The sequence below is a fragment of the Nerophis ophidion genome, linkage group LG13 (assembly GCF_033978795.1).
Source record: "Nerophis ophidion isolate RoL-2023_Sa linkage group LG13, RoL_Noph_v1.0, whole genome shotgun sequence".
Taxonomy (NCBI): domain Eukaryota; kingdom Metazoa; phylum Chordata; class Actinopteri; order Syngnathiformes; family Syngnathidae; genus Nerophis; species Nerophis ophidion.
Genome location: NC_084623.1, coordinates 13,242,001 through 13,258,512, shown reverse-complemented (window position 1 = coordinate 13,258,512; position 16,512 = coordinate 13,242,001). Strand labels below are relative to the sequence as shown.

General features: G+C 41.4%; 1 protein-coding gene across 5 annotated transcripts in view; it reads right to left on the bottom strand.

The window, feature by feature from the left end:
- The window catches only part of LOC133564247 (obscurin-like protein 1), a 93,992-nt gene that overhangs the window by 13,219 nt on the left and 64,261 nt on the right, over positions 1-16,512 (bottom strand). For all 5 annotated transcript variants that reach the window (XM_061918428.1, XM_061918427.1, XM_061918429.1 and 2 more), the window contains 5 exons: positions 16,198-16,467; positions 15,813-16,079; positions 15,419-15,688; positions 11,925-12,191; positions 5,171-5,437 (listed from right to left, as the gene is read on the bottom strand). In XM_061918428.1, the coding sequence (XP_061774412.1) occupies positions 5,171-5,437; positions 11,925-12,191; positions 15,419-15,688; positions 15,813-16,079; positions 16,198-16,467 (1,341 nt within the window). The remainder of the gene's footprint in view (positions 1-5,170; positions 5,438-11,924; positions 12,192-15,418; positions 15,689-15,812; positions 16,080-16,197; positions 16,468-16,512) is intronic.

Sequence of the window (16,512 nt, the reverse complement as noted above, 5' to 3'; positions counted from 1 at the left end):
ACCTGCTCCCAGTGCCACCCACACTGGTTTAAATGTAACTTAGATATTGGGTTTCACTATGTAAAGCGCTTTGAGTCACTAGAGAAAAGCGCTGTATAAATATAATTCACACTCACAACACTGGGGTCCAAACTTGTGATTTACATAACTGAGGTGTTGCTCAGGGCACCCCTTCAAGTCCTCTCCTTTTTGGCTAAGACACATTTTTTTTTCATAATGTGATTTACAGTATGGAACTAAGGTGTCCCTGCACCTTGTTTACTTCAGATACAGTCAGTAGTCATTTGTTCAACTTATGCCAGTGGTGTTCCTCAAGGTTCAATTTTAAGTCCTCTCTTCTTCATCATTTTGGCTACTTAACTGGTGGCCCGTGAGTTCAGCACAAACAAACTTGTGACCTGCGGTGATATCCTTTACACACTGATGTTAGTTTTTGATGCAGTACTGCCTGACGGATCGAAGGTCACAGGCATTTAATGTTGGTTTTTGGCCTTGTCGCTTACGTGCAGTGATTTCTCCAAATTTTCTGAACTTTTTGATGATATTACGGACCGTAGATGGTGAAATCCCTAAATTCCTTGCAATAGCTCGTTGAGAAATGTTCTTCTTAAACTCATCGGCAATTTGCTTGTTTGTGAGTGACTAGGTATTTCATGGAAGCTGCTTTTATACTCAATCATGGCACCCACCTGTTCCCAATTAGCCTGTTCATGTGTGGGATGTTCCAAGTAAGTGTTTGGTGAGCATTTCTCAACTTTCTTAGTCGTTTTTGCTACTTCTACCATCTTTTTTGAAACATGCTGCAGGCATCAAATTCCAAATGAGCTAATATTCACAAAAAAATAACAAAGTTTATCAGTTCAAACGTTAAGTATCTTGTATTTGCAGTCTATTCAACTGAAAATAGGTTGAAAAGGATTTGCAAATCATTGTATTCTGTTTTTATTCACGATTTACACAATGTGCCAACTTCACTGGTTTTGGGTTTTGTATATATAAACACACAATTTTATCTTTTTTGTTGTTTATCCTTGTTTTCTTATTTTTGTTTATCTTTGCAGTGGTATGTCTTAATACCAGCCCTAGCATGAGAGTTACCATTTTTACCAGAGCATGGAACAGCAAAAAATTAACTAAAATACAGCTTTTTAATCAGCATTATCAATAAGCATACTAGGACAATTCCCTGCTGACCAAAATATATCTATTCAGTTAAGTTATACATTCTTGACTCTGGTGACATTGTGATTCTGTTGTCATCATCTGGATGAAATTCTGAACCCCGAGCTCACAAGAATGAATACCGAGTGACCTGGCAGTGAGCTGATTATTTTTACAGCATGAGGTTAAACTAACAGCTGACAGAGAAGACTGAGCAAAGCTTCTGTTTTACATTGGGTCATGCAAGGCTATTTTGTGTTGGGACCGTGAGCCGGGATAAAGGCAACAGTAGCCGGGCCAAAGTGCCACTCCATTCTGTTATCACGCCCCCGTCGTCTGTCATTTGATACGCTCTGTGTGGACGACTTTTGTCGCCAATATAAGTTATCGAGACCTATTTATTTACCCCCACCATTGATATATTTTTAATTATGCAGCGTGTGCTCATTCATTACGTTTAATTTACATGTAACTTTTGCTATAGTGAGAAAAATAAAATAACGTTGACCACACGGGGGCAGCACGGCGGAACAGGGGTTGGTGCATCTTCCTCACAATACGAAGGTCCTGAGTAGTCCTGGGTTCAATCCCGAGCTCGGGATCTTTCTGTGTGGAGTTTGCATGGGGATAGGTTGATTGGCAACACTAAATTGACCCTAGTGTGTGAGTGTGAATGTTGTCTGTCTATCTGTGTTGACACAGCGATGAGGTGGCAACTTGTCCAGGGTGTACGCCGCCTTCCGCCCGAATGCAGCTGAGATAGGCTTCAGCGACCCCAAAAGGGACAAGCGGTAGAAAAATGGATGGATGGATGACCACACGGACAGACCAACATTTTTTGACTAATAATATGCGGTTTTATGCTGATATATTGATACCGTTTATACTATATCTTTATGTTCTAATATTGATGCCTCAATCAAAATATTGATACCTTAGTAATCGTATTTCCTTGAATTAGTGCCGGGGCGGTAATTAATTTAAAACCTCTTCTCACTCCGGCGCTTATCAAAGGCATGTGGTAAATTTAGGCCTCCGCTGATAAATTTGAGTGTGATGTAAGGATACCATCATGAAAAGCACATTTAATAAAAAAAACATTATGTAGCATAAAAAATGCTACAACACTCAGTCACCGTATGTAAGTACCCAAAATAAAGACTAGACATACATAGAAATTCAATCGGATCAGAAACATTGGAGGAAATGAGATTAACACCCAATGCTAACCGCCCATAGAAAATACATGGGTACGGCTAGTAGCTACTATGAGCAAACAAATTCACTTACCAACTCGGTTTAATATCTTAACATCGCCACACTCTCTCATCGCAACTCGGCCCTGATGGTCGGCACCTATAAGTTTACATTAGTTGTAAACTGTTGGACGGTTGTTTTTACGATATGCAGGCAAACGACATCTTTAAAACATACCGGCTTCAGATGTCCCCAGGCTTAGCCACCGCACCTTGCAGCCATTTTGGAACACTGGATTATATAGAGCGAGTCACGTGAGCGCCTGTGTTATGCTCGCGAGATTAGACGTGGAAACGGCACAGGTAATATGAGGGGATGCCACTAGAGGAATAATGGCTTATTTCCCACCCGTGTTACACACTCGTGACGTGACGAGTTTGACCCAGCGGTAAAACTATGCATATGCTAATTATTCTGCAAAACGAGTTTGACCCGGCGGTTAACCGAGGCAAGCGCTAATTATTTTGCTAAACAAGTTTGACCTGGCAGTAATTCTAACAATGCGCTAATTCTAAGCCTGCGCAAATTATTTAGCAAAACGAGTTTGACCCGGCGGTAAAACGAGGCATGCGGATAATTTATACCCGGCGGCAATTCAAGGAAATACGGTATTTGAAATAACGTCCATTATTAACAGGAACACAGTGTAAAGTAACTAAATCTTCCATCTGTCCGGATAGAAAGGGAACCAGAGGGTGTCTTCCAACTGCCGTGGGATCACACGCCCCAGCCTTCTCGGTAAGGTCTATTTAGGTGTACTGGAGAAGAGGCTACGTCGGATAGTCGAACCCTCGGATTCAGGAGGAACAGTGTGGTTTTTGTCTTGTTCGTGGAACTGTGAACCAACTCTACACTGTCTGCAGGATCCTTGAGGGCGTATGGAAGTAAGTCCATACATATGGACTTGGAGAAGGCATTCGACCATGTCCTGCAGGGAAGAACTGTGGAGAGTGCTCAAAGAGTATGGGGTATTAGACCGCCTGTACTTGATGGTCCGCTCCCTGTATGATCGGTGTCAAAGCTTAGTCCGCATTGCCGGCAGTAATTCAACACGTTTCCAGTGAGGGTTGAACTCTGCCAGAGGGTATGGGGGTATTGGACCGCCTGTACGTAATGGTCCGCTCCCTGTATGATCAGTGTCAAAGCTTAGTCTGCATTGCCGGCAGTAATTCAAGCCGTTGACCAGTGAGTGTTGGACTCTGCCAGAGTGTATGGGGGTATTGGACCGCCTGTACGTGATGGTCCGCTCCCTGTATGATCAATGTCAAAGCTTAGTCCGCATTGCCGGCAGTAATTCAAGCCATTTCCAGTAAGGGTTGGACTCTGCCAGGGCTGCACTTTATCACCGGTTCCTTTTTTATTCTATAGTGTTTTTATTCATACATGTATTTATTTGACAGGGACAGTACAATTAAACATTGCTAGCTATAGGTAACCAACGTCAAAGTACATAATACTTATAGCCACGGGCTAATTTGGAACCCTTGTACCTAGTTAGGGTTTTAAAAAAAGATGAGAGAAGTGTAAAACATACAAAAGGATTAAGACAAGTATAAAAATAAAAACACTTTGAAATTAATTGGCCCCATTTGTCCATGCTACACCCAGTTCTAGTGCTCACACTTCTGATTTTCTTTAAGCCACTTATTCAGTTTTGTGGAGAAAAGTTTAATATCCGACTGTGACTTTGACTCTAACTGAGAACGCAGACTGACCCAGAGTCATCCGGCACTTTTTCACTCTACAGCTCCCACCCACTGCAGGCCCGAGTCTGCACACCTTCACAACTGTATGTTTGTATTTCTTGACACATTACATCAGGGGCTAATCCATTATGACACTTAAATATAGCTTTTAAAAATGACAAATGTATAAAATTATCAAAACTCATCATGTTATATTTTTGGGTAATATGGCAGTGACGATGCTTCATTGGTTTTTGGTCAAATATCTTTACTGTTTTGTTTATTTTGTTTATATAATGACAACAGAGGCTTCACTACACATCTCGTGGTCTGTCCCCAGACCATGGCACAATAAGACATATGGGATACAATCATTGCACGCATGTAAACTTGTGCAGCTTGAACAGATAAACAAGTTCTAATAAGCTTAGGGTCCAAAATAACACCCAAATATTAAAATTCCTTTACCTGCTCTATTTTATTTTGATTAATGTTGACCTGAATGTTATTCAATGATTGTTTCTTCAATGAGGAGAACATTGAGACTGATTTGTTATGATTTAGGGGCTAAACAGTTATTTTGAAGCCATGTTGATATTTACAGTCCAATAAAACTGCTTACGAGGAAACTTGTTATAAGCCCCACCCACAGGCACCTGCCCCTCATGCTAAAACAGTCATTATTTAGATACCGTAAAAAAAAAACAGTACTGAAACCGGAAAAAAAATAAAACAAAATTGTAAAAAAGTGAAGCAATCATAAAACACTTTGAAACAAATAAAAACAATAAAAGCGTACAAACATATAAATAAAGTAAAATTCATAGTTTGTGAACCCGTTCTCAAACAATGGCAATAAAAACTAATCTGATTCTGAATATTGCCATCGAAAACATCCACCAGATACATTGTATTTTGTCAATGTTATTCGTTCACAAAATGTCATATGCATAGGTGGATTATTAACATTTTGTGAGTGCAAACATACAACAGCAAACTTAATTTAGAGTTTTACTGAAAATTTGAGAAAATAAAACATTGATGAGGTATATCTAGAAATGACTTACCCTTGACGACAAGCTTTGCTGATGTCCTCAGATTATCCACACAGCACATGAAGGTGGCAGTGTCTTCCACTGAGAGGTTTGAAATAGTCAAGCTGTGGACTTGTCCCTTGGCGCTCATTCGAAAGTGATTTGATGGCTTAAGCTGGATTCCATTTCTCCACCAGGTGCTGGGCACGCTGGGATGTGACAGTTCAACTTCAAAGGAGATGGTTTCTCTCTCCATGGTTTTTACGTCAGTCAAGCCTTTCTTGATTGTGATTTTTCGACCTGTATGGAAAAGTTGAAACGTCAAATACCATCAGAGAACCGTAGTATGCACAAAGTAGTAAAACAAAAGGTACGTTTAAAGTTGCAAAGACTGATTTTATTGGTAAGCGTGAGCAGGCACTGTGGCTATAGTGAGCAGTATTTATACTGAACAAAAACATAAACACAACACTTTTGTTTTAGCTCCCATTTTTCAGGAGTTGAACTCAAATACCTCTCAGAAATATTTGTTGATGAGCATTTCTACTTTGCCAAGATAATCCATCCCACGTCAGAGGTGTGGCATATCAAGATGCTGATTAAACAGCATTATTGCACAGGTGTGCCAAAGGCTACCCACAATAAAAAAAAAAAGACTCTGAAATGTCTAGTTTTTCTTTACTGGGGTTTAGGGCATACTTGCCAACCCTCCCGGATTTTCCGGGAGACTCCCGAAATTCAGCGCCTCTCCCGGAAACCTCCCGGGACAAATTTTCTGCGGAAAATCTCCCGAAATTCAGGCGGAGCTGGAGGCCACGCCTCCTCCAGCTCCATGCGGACCTGAGTGACGTCCGCTTTCCCACAATATAAACAGAGAGCCTGCCCAATGACGCTATAACTGTAGAATGATCGATGGCGAGTTCTTGGTTTCTTATGTGGGTTTATTGTTAGGCAGTTTCATTAACGTCCTCCCAGCGCAGTAACAACACACAACAACAGCAGTCACGTTTCCGTCTACCATAAAGCAGTTCGTCTGCCGTAAACAGCAATGTTATGACACTCTTAAACAGGACAATACTGCCATCTACTGCACATGCATATGTGACAGTATAATCTACGGCAGGGGTCACCAACCGTTTTGAAACCAAGAGCTTACTTCTCGGGTACTGATTAATGCGAAGGGCTACCAGTTTGATACACACTTAAATAAATTGCCAGAAATAGTCATTTTGCTCAATTTACCTTTACTCTATGTTATCATTAATAATTAATGCTATTTATCTTTGTGGAAACACTGATCAACCAAATCATTTCTCACAATAAATATATATTTTTGATGTCATGTTTTAACTTTTCTAGCTGTAAATATCCTCCTCCCCTCTTAACCACGCCCCCAACCACACCACGCCCCCACCCCCACCTCCTGGAATCGGAGGTCTCAAGGTTGGCAAGTATGGTTTAGGTTTGAGATCAGAAAAGCAGTTTGTATCTGGTGTGACCATCCTTTGCATCAAACAGTGCAACACATCTCCTTCGCATAGAGTTGCTCAGGTGGCCGGTGGAATGTTCGTCCACTCATTTTCAATGGATCCACGGCATCCCTAACATGCTTAATGGGTGTTGTGTCCGGTGAGTGTGCTGGCCATGCAAGAACAGGGATGTTTTCAGATTCTAGGAATTGTGTAGTCTTGCAACATGGGGCCGTGTATTGTCAAGTTGCAACATGAGGTGATGGTCCAGGGTGAATGGCAAAACAATGGGCCTCAGGATCTCGTCCCGGTATCAAAATGCCATAAATATAATGCACTTGCATTCGTTGTCCATAACATACGCCTGCCCGAACCATAACTCCAACCCCACAATCGGCCACTTGATTCACAACGTTGACATTAGCAAACTACTCTCCCAAACATCTGCCCTGAACAGTGAAAACCGGGATTCAGCCGGGAAGAAAACACCTCTTCAACGTGCCAGACACCATCGAATGTGAGCATTTGTCCACTCAAGTCAGTTACAACAACAAACTGCAGTCAGGTCGGGACCCCAATGAGGAAGATGAGCATGCAGTTTCTGACAGTTGTGCAGAAATTATTTGGTTATGCAAACCAATTGTTGAAGCAGCTATCCGGGTGGCTATTCTCAGACGATCATTAAGGAGCACATGCTGGATGTGGAGGTCCTGGGCTGGTGTGGTTACACATTTGTGAGGCCGGTTGGATGTGCTGCCAAATTTTCGGCTTATGGTCGAGAAGTGAACATTCAATTCACAGACAACAGCTCTGGAGGACATTCCTGCTGACTGCATGCTCTCTCAAAACTTGCGACATCTGTGGCATTGTGCTGTGTGATAAAACTGCACATTTCAGAGGGACCTTTTATTGTGCGCAGCCTAAGGCGAACCTGTGCAATAATCGTGTTGTTTATTCAACGTCTTGATATGCTACACCCGTGAGGTGGGATGGATTATCTTGCTAAATAAGAAGTGCTCAGTAACACAGATTTGTGAACAATATTTAAGAGGAATAGGTCTTTTAAGTAATAGTAAACGTTTTAGATGTTGAGTTCAACTCATGAAAAATGGAAGCAAAAACAAAAGTGTTATGTTTATAGTTTTCTTCAGTGTTTCCACACACAAAAGTAGTCTGATTTATCCAATAATTCGACTCACAATAAGCATTCTACAACCAATGGAAACACCTTAATCTAATTGTGTTTGGCTTTTAAAAAATTGGACTAACACACTATATTATGCGATTGAAAAACAGTTCTCTCGAGTGGGTGTGTGCCGCTGGCAGGGACCCTTTGTATCGCGCATGTGCCAGTCGCAACGTGGGGAATACAACCCGGAAGCAGATCCCATTCCTTCAAAATTTAGTCAACCACTGGAATGAAAAGGATTCTGTATGTTTGCTTGACAAATTGTTTAAAAATGTAACTCTTTGAGAAACCAGACTGTAGGACATTCGATTATGGCGATTGACATAAAAGTCAACTTTGAAACTGTCAACATTTTCAATTACTTCAAACATATACAAACTCCGTTTCCATATGAGTTGGGAAATTGTGTTAGATGTAAATATAAACAGAATCCAATTGAATGCACTATAAAGACAAGATATTTGATGTTCAAACTCATTAACTTTATTTTTTTTTTTGCAAATAATAATTAAATTAGAATTTCATGGCTGCAACACTTGTCAAAGTAGTTGGGAAAGGGCATGTTCACCACTGTGTTACATCACCTTTTCTTTTAACAACACTCAATAAACGTTTGGGAACTGAGGAAACTAATTATTGAAGCTTTGAAAGTGGAATTCTTTCCCATTCTTGTTTTATGTAGAGCTTCAGTCGTTCAACAGTCCAGGTTCTCCGCTGTCGTATTTTACGCTCTATAATGCGCCACACATTTTTGATGGGAGACACGTCTGGACTGCAGGCAGGCCAGGAAAGTACCCGCACTCTTATTTTACGAAGCCATGCTGTTGTAACACTTTTCTTGCTGAAATAAGCATGATAACGTTGCTTGGATGACAACATATGTTGCTCCAGAACCTGTATGGACCTTTCAGCATTAATGGTGCCTTCACAGATGTGTAAGTTACCCATGCCTTGGGCACTAATACACCCCCATATCATCAGATGCTGGCTTTTGAACTTTGCGCCTATAACAATCCAAATGGTTATTTTCCTCTTTGTTCTAGAGGACAACACGTCCTCTGTTTTCAAATATAATTTGAAATGTGGACTCGTCATACCATAGAGCATCTTTGTACTTTGCATCTTAGGTGAGCTCGGGCCCAGCCAGGATATTGTTGATAAATGGGTTTGGCTTTTGGTAGAGTTTTAACTTGCACTTGCAGATGTAGTTACTGACAGTGGTTTTATGAAGTGTTCCTGAGCCCATGTGGTTATATCCTTTACACACTGATGTCAGTTTTTGATGCTGTACCGCCTGAGGGGTCAAAAGTCCGTAATATCATCGCTTACATGCAGTGATTTCTCCAGATTCACTGAACCTTTTGATGATTTTACGGACTGTAGATGGTAAAATCCCTAAATTCCTTGCAATAGCTCGTTGAGAAATGTTGTTCTAAAACTGTTCGACAATTTGCTTACAAAGTGGTGACCCTCGCCCCATCCTTGTTTGTGAATTATTAGCATTTCATGGAAGCTGCTTTTATACCCAATCATGGCACCCACCTGTTCCCAATTAGCCTGCACACCTGTGGGATGTTCCATATAAGTGTTTGATGAGCATTCCTCACCTTTATCAGTATTTATTGCCACCTTTCCCAACTTCTTTGTCACGTTTTGCTGGCATCAAATTCTAAAGTTAATGATTATTTGCAAAAAAAAAATGTTTATCAGTTTCAACATCAAATATGTTGTCTTTGTAGCATATTCAACTAAATATGGGTTGAAAATGATTTGCAAGTCATTGTATTCCGTGTATATTTACAGCTAACACAATTTCCCAACTCATATGGAAACGGGGTTTGTACAACCATTCCCTGTGAAAAAAAGGAGTTTTATTGTGGCGACCCGATGACAACAACCTTAGTTTTGAAGGCCAGTGTGTAAATTTAGAAGCAATGAGAGGAGATCCAAATTCATTGAAGGTGCCAGCAGCCTGAGCAGCCTAAGGTCCTGACTCTCCCCTTCCCATCCCTACTAGTGATGAAAGAACAGCCCTTAAAGGCCTACTGAAACCAACTACTATCGACCAGGCAGTCTAAAAGTTTATATATCAATGATGAAATCTTAACATTGCAACACATGCCAATACGGCTGGTTTAGTTTACTAAGTTGCAATTTTAAATTTCGCGCGGAAGTATCATGCTAAAACGTCGCGGTGTGATGACGTGTGCGCAACGACGCATTGTAGAGGACATTTTGTTCCAGCACTGTTCACAGCTATAAGCCGTCTCTTTTCATCGCATAATTCCACAGTATTATGGACATCTGTGTTGGTGAATCTTTTGCAATTTGTTCAATGAATAATAGAGACGTCAAAGAAGAAAGCTGTAGGTGGGAAGCGGTGTATTGCGGCCGCCTTTAGCAACACAAACACAGCGTTAGTGCGTCTGCCTCACAATACGAAGTTCTTGCAATCCTGGGTTCAAATCCAGGCTCGGGATCTTTCTGTGTGGAGTTTGCATGTTCTCCCCGTGAATGCGTGGGTTCCCTCCGGGTACTCCGGCTTCCTCCCACTTCCAAAGACATGCACCTGGGGATAGGTTGATTGGCAACACTAAATTGGCCCTAGTGTGTGAATGTGAGTGTGAATGTTGTCTGTCTATCTGTGTTGGCTCTGCGATGAGGTGGCGACTTGTCCAGGGTGTACCCTGCCTTCCGCCCGATTGTAGCTGAGATAGGCGCCAGCGCCCCCCGCGACCCCGAAAGGGAATAAGCGGTTGAAAATGGATGGATGGATGGATGGAACACAGCCAGTGTTTCATTGTTTACATTCCCGGAAGATGACGGTGAAGCTTTACTATGGAACAGAGCGGTCAAGCGAACACGGTTGGATAGGACCACACACACAAAGTACAATGTATTATGCAGCGATCATTTCGAAAGATCGTGTTTCGAAGAGGGGCTCTTGCGAAAGGCAGAGATGGGCATTGCCACCACCCGTCAACTGGTGCTGAAGAAAGGTGCGGGGCCGACCTTCAGGTTGTACAGGTACGACCATATAAATGGTAAATGGGTTGTACTTGTATAGCGCTTTTCTACCCCTTTTTAAGGAGCCCATAGCGCTTTGACAGTATTTCCACATTCGCCAATTCACAAACATTCACACACTGACGGCGGGAGCTGCCATGCAAGGCGCTCACCAGGACCCATCAGGAGCAAGGGTGAAGTGTCTTGCCCAAGGACACAACAGACGTGACTCGGATGGTAGAAGGTGGGGATTGAACCAGTAACCCTCAGATTGCTGGCACGGCCACTCTACCAACTTCGCCACGCCACACCTATAATCTCACTAAAACACTAATAACACAATAAGCAGATAAGGGATTTTACAGAACTATCCTAGTAAATGTGTCTAATAACATCTGAATCGCTCCCACTGTATAGTCTTTTTTTTCTAGTCCTTCACTCTCACTTTCCTCATCCACGAATCTTTCATCCTCTCTCAAATTAATGGGGAAATCGTTGCTTTCTCGGTCCGAATCGCTCTCGCTGCTGGTGGCCTTGATTGTAAACAATGTTCAGATGTGAGGAACTCCACAACCCATGACGTCATATCGTCTGCTACTTCTGGCACAGGCAAGGCTTTTTTATTAGCGACCAAAAGTTGCGAACGTTATCGTCGATGTTCTCTACTAAATCCTTTCAGCAAAAATATGGCAATATTGCGAAATGATCAATTATGACACATAGAATGGACCCGTTTTAATAAGAAAAGCTCATTTTAGTCGGCCTTTAATTCACTTTTTGGTCAGAAGATCACAGAAATATGCAATATATTTTTTTTTTTTTTTTTTAAATATGAATTTTAAGAAAATATTTGAAGGTACTTGTAATCGTCATGTGGCTGGTTTACTTTAGTGGACAAGCTTGTTGTTTCTTATGATCCACAAAAACAGTGACATTGCCCTCAAAGTTTAATTCTGCAGGGTGGCAGGCAGCTGTCCGTTGCCATCATGTTGCAGTACGAATGCAGCGCCAGTCCTCAGTCGCTCATATTACTCTTACTCAGTTTGAATTGAACTTGCTTTACGACAAAACTGACGTAGGTGTCATCAGCAACGGCGGTAAACAAACAACATGGCATACTCACGTTCCACAGTGAGCTGGGCTTGCGTGCGGTCATGAAGGGTCTCACAGCTATAGGTGCTCTGGTCAGACTTGGCGAGTTTGTGGATAGTGAGGCTGTGCTTAGGGCCCTTGTGTTTCAGGGTGTACTTGGGCCCCGGGTGGATCAGAACTCCTTGCCTCATCCACTGCACTTCACTTGAATCTAGGCTCACCTCCACTTCCAGTGTTGCCTCACTGTTTTCCTCGCATGTAAGCGGTGCCATTTTCTTGGTGAACATCACCTGTTGTTCTAAAAGCAAACAAATAGAATGGACAACTTGATAGCTGCATCGGTCACATTAATAGATACCGTTTGACACGGCACACTCGGAAACCACACCCCGGCAAAGTGAAACGCAATATATGCCGAACAAATTCAGCAATGTACTGTGTGGTGCAAATTCAAGTAGAGCGCATATGCTGAAAGCTCTCAGGAATCTGACTCTCCAACTATGCCAAACCACGTGTCTCTGTCAGTTACCAGTCTGAGGTTAACAGGAGAAGCTGCTAAGCACTAGCCATCAAAGGCACCTTTTCAACAATTTTAAATTGTCTGATAGGCTCATTATTTAGATTAGATTAGATAGAAAAGATAGTACTTTATTTATTCCTTCACATGAGGTCCTCATAGTCATCATTGTCACTGGCGTCCTACTGGGTGTGAGGTTTCCTTGCCCTTATGTGGGTTCTTCCGAGGATGTCAGAGTCGTAGTGGTTTGTACAGTCCTTTGAGACATTTGTGATTTAGGGCTATATAAATAAACACTGATTGATTGATTGATTGATTCATTCATTCATTCATTCATTGATTTCTGACTGTTGGACATTACAAACAAAAGCCTGAGTTTTTATGAACAATCAAACCCTGACGACACTACAATTTGAAGCATAAACATGTGTGGGAAAGTTTACTTCGGTGACAACCTCAAAGTTTTGAAATCAGTCAAAAATGTCAAGCAGCTAAAATGCTGAGTGTTTTGCATTATACCGATGGGGCTTGGTAGTGGATTTAAATGGGTTTAATTTTGTATTGTTTACTACTTAGACATTTTTTATAATAGCTGCAAAGTTCAATAAGCAAGTAATATAGTTGGGTGATATAAATTAATGATAGGCCTGCAAATCATCTGCAAAAACTTAGTCATGCACCAAATTTACTACTGTTGTCCATAACATGGTTGCCTGTTAACAATGAATAAACTTGAAGATAGTTGAAAACAACTCAGAGATGTATCGCGGGCCAACCTTCTTATTAAACTTGTGACGTCACACAAACCAGACCGAAGACGCCGGCAGGCCGCACTTGGCCACCCCTAATCCTGTATAACAGTTATTTTCAAAGGCTTGCCTCCCGTACTTAACTTCAGGCTAGGCTAAGCTAGCTTCAGCTACATGTTAAAGCTTAGTTCAGCCTTACAAGTGCTGGCTTTTGACAGTGTAGTTAAGCAAATGTCAACAAAAAAATCTAATTATTGTATAACACGTTGGTCATCTGCAAGCAAAATTACACTGAGGCCATTGGAAACTTTGCTCAAGCAATCGCTCAAAATCCTTGACCGAAAACCACAACATCACCATCAATGTTTAGTTCTCCAAAAATATAGATAGTTAAACTTAGCTAACATACAAAGACTATCATCAATACGAATAGCCCATTGAATCCTAAATAACACTGCACCAGCGCCACTTAAGCACTTTGTCCAGTTTACATCTGCTGTGACAACTAGAAACACACGAGCCTCCACCAGGGGGCAGTGTAGCGTACCCAGATGTAAAACATCTTTTGCACAATCAGCCTTTTCATATCAAGCCACAAAGGAATGGAACGACCTCACAACAAACTTTAAAAGTTGAACAGATTACTCTTTATTTACAATTGAAGTTAAAAAGTGTCTTTGGAGCCATCAAAGCTGCTCACACGGTCACTAAGGTGGCCACTGTGTTTGACAGATCAACTTAATGTGTATCATATTTATCCATGACAGCATTTTTGTTGTAAATTGTGAGGTGTGTCTGTTAAAATCATTTTTTTTTTTTTACAAATGATGACAGATGTGAACAAGAGCATGTATTGTAATTATGTGATGATGTAAATGAGATGTGGTTGTATTGTATATTAAGTATGTGTCCGTGAAAGGGCACTTTATGACTTTTCTTAATTTGATTACGTGATATGATATGATTTTCTTGTGATAATTTTATTGATGATTTTTGTATCCCTTTAAATTAGGTCGCCAGGGACTGCAGATGGAAATGAGCTATTTAGCTATAATCTGGTACAGAACATATCTGTCTTTGAGCTTAATGTTTTTGTGCACTGTCCCTTCAAATGAATACTAAACTATAAACAAAAAAGTCAAACAAGCGGCCACAATGACCATTAAACAATGTCGTGGTAAACTCAAGAGAATGACCGGTGTAATGTTTCTTGGATGGAAGTCAACATACCGTATTTCCTTGAATAGCCGCCGGGCATGTGATATGCGCCTGCGTTGATTTACGGCCGGGCAAAACTCTCTCCCCAAATTAATAAGCGCATGCTTACTTTTACCACCGGGTCATAATTGTGACGTCACGAGTGACCCTTCCCCTGCCGTCATTTGAAAACGGCGGAGGAGTTATATCCTTGTACTGTGTGTAAACCAGGGGTCTTGTTCCACAGCCATGCAGATCACACTAATAGTTGTGATATAAAACAACTTCAACATTCTTAATAATATGCGCCACACTCTGTGAACCCACACCAAACACATCTCTGGAGAACATATGCCCTGCAACACACCACAAACGCAATGTTGAGGTAGGCGGGGTTGGGGGCGCGTGGATAATAGCCAAGAGTCACAGATACACGGAATTATGGGTAATTTTTATGTTGCGTTTATAATGTGCCACAGAGCCAAAACTCTCCAGAAATGTGCTTGGTGAGGGTTCACAGAGTGTGGCGCATATTAGTAAGAGTTTTAAAGTTGTTTATATCACGAACATCATCGTAAAAGGTATGGCTGTTGACCAAATATGCATTGCAATCTCGTAAAAGAAGCAGCGAGATGCATGCGTCCAGCCGGCATGCACACATCATGGTGTAAAAGTGAGCGCCATGACATGCTGCAGAGCAGTGGTCCCTAACCACCGGGCCAAGGACGCAGAATTATTTTATATATATATATTTTTTTTTAATCACACTCAATTTTTTACTGCATGCCATTGGTAAGCGCAGGGGTGAGAAGAGGTTTTACACTTATTAGCGCCTGCTCACTTTTACCGCATGCTTTGAATAAGCGCAGGATTGAGAAGAGGTTTTAAATTAATAAGCGCCCCGGCGGCTATTCAAGGAAATACGGTGTTCAACATTGCCACATTATGGGGTTGAGGCAATAATTGAAAAAAAAAAAATAATAGTAACAGCCACGGACGCATGTGATGACGACAAATGCATTATATTACCGACAATATTATGTTGATGGACAGAACACTCACCTTGAACCTGGAGTTCGCCCTTTGATACCAATCCCTCTGCATCAGCTGTCACTATGCCGCTATCTGAAACCATGCAGTTATGGATACAGAGCATGTGGCATAGTCCATTGCTGGAAACAACAGTGCGCTCCTTCATGGCTACCTGTTTGCCATTCAGGCACCACACCAATTTAACGTCTTCTGGTGAGATCATGCACTTAAATACTGCATCTTCTCCTTCACAAACAGTAACGCTGTGAAGTTCCCCTATGAATTCCACAACTCGGGGAGCTGAAAGTAAAGCAATCAGTCAGTCATTTTGAATTGGCAAACATTTCTCAGATGACAAATGACCTATTCATTCCCCCTCCCATAAACATTCATCTATGAACTTCAATGATGGACATTTACTTACTGTTAACCGAGACAACAGCTGAGGTTCTGTCATCTGTGCTTTCGCAGGCGTATTCACCAGCGTCATCATCCAATAGTTCATGGACAGTAAAACTTCGCTCCCGACCTTGTGCCCTTATTCTGTAACGAGGACTTGGCAAGATTTCTTGGCCATCCTTCAGCCACTGGACATCTCCTTTTGGCTTATTGATCTCACATCGTAATGTGAGGCTACCGCCTTTCAAACACTCAACGTTCTCCAGCAGTCGGATAAATTTCACCTTCATTTCTGATTAGGGGGATATAGAATATCATTTTAGAGAAGTTACCTTGGAGACAGTTATCATTAAGGAATTAGATATTGTGAAATCAGGGGCTCATTTTGATTGGGGGTGTCAAATTCTTACCTTTGACAAAAAGACTAAAATACATCTCATCTGTGCTTGCATCACAGACATAGTCTCCAGAATCTGACAGCTGCAGGGGATTAATAGTGAGCTTGTGGGTATTGCCCTCACTGGAGATGTGAATGTTGTCCTTGTTCAGTAGTTGGCCATCTTTCAGCCACCGCACATTAGCTTTGTCTTGGTTCACCACAGTGCATAGTGTTGTACTCTCATTTTCATAGGCAAAGATTTTATTATTTGCCTTTTTATTCACAAACTTTACCGGTACTTCTGTGGGTTAAGAAATACAATATAAAAAAAAACTATTATTAAATT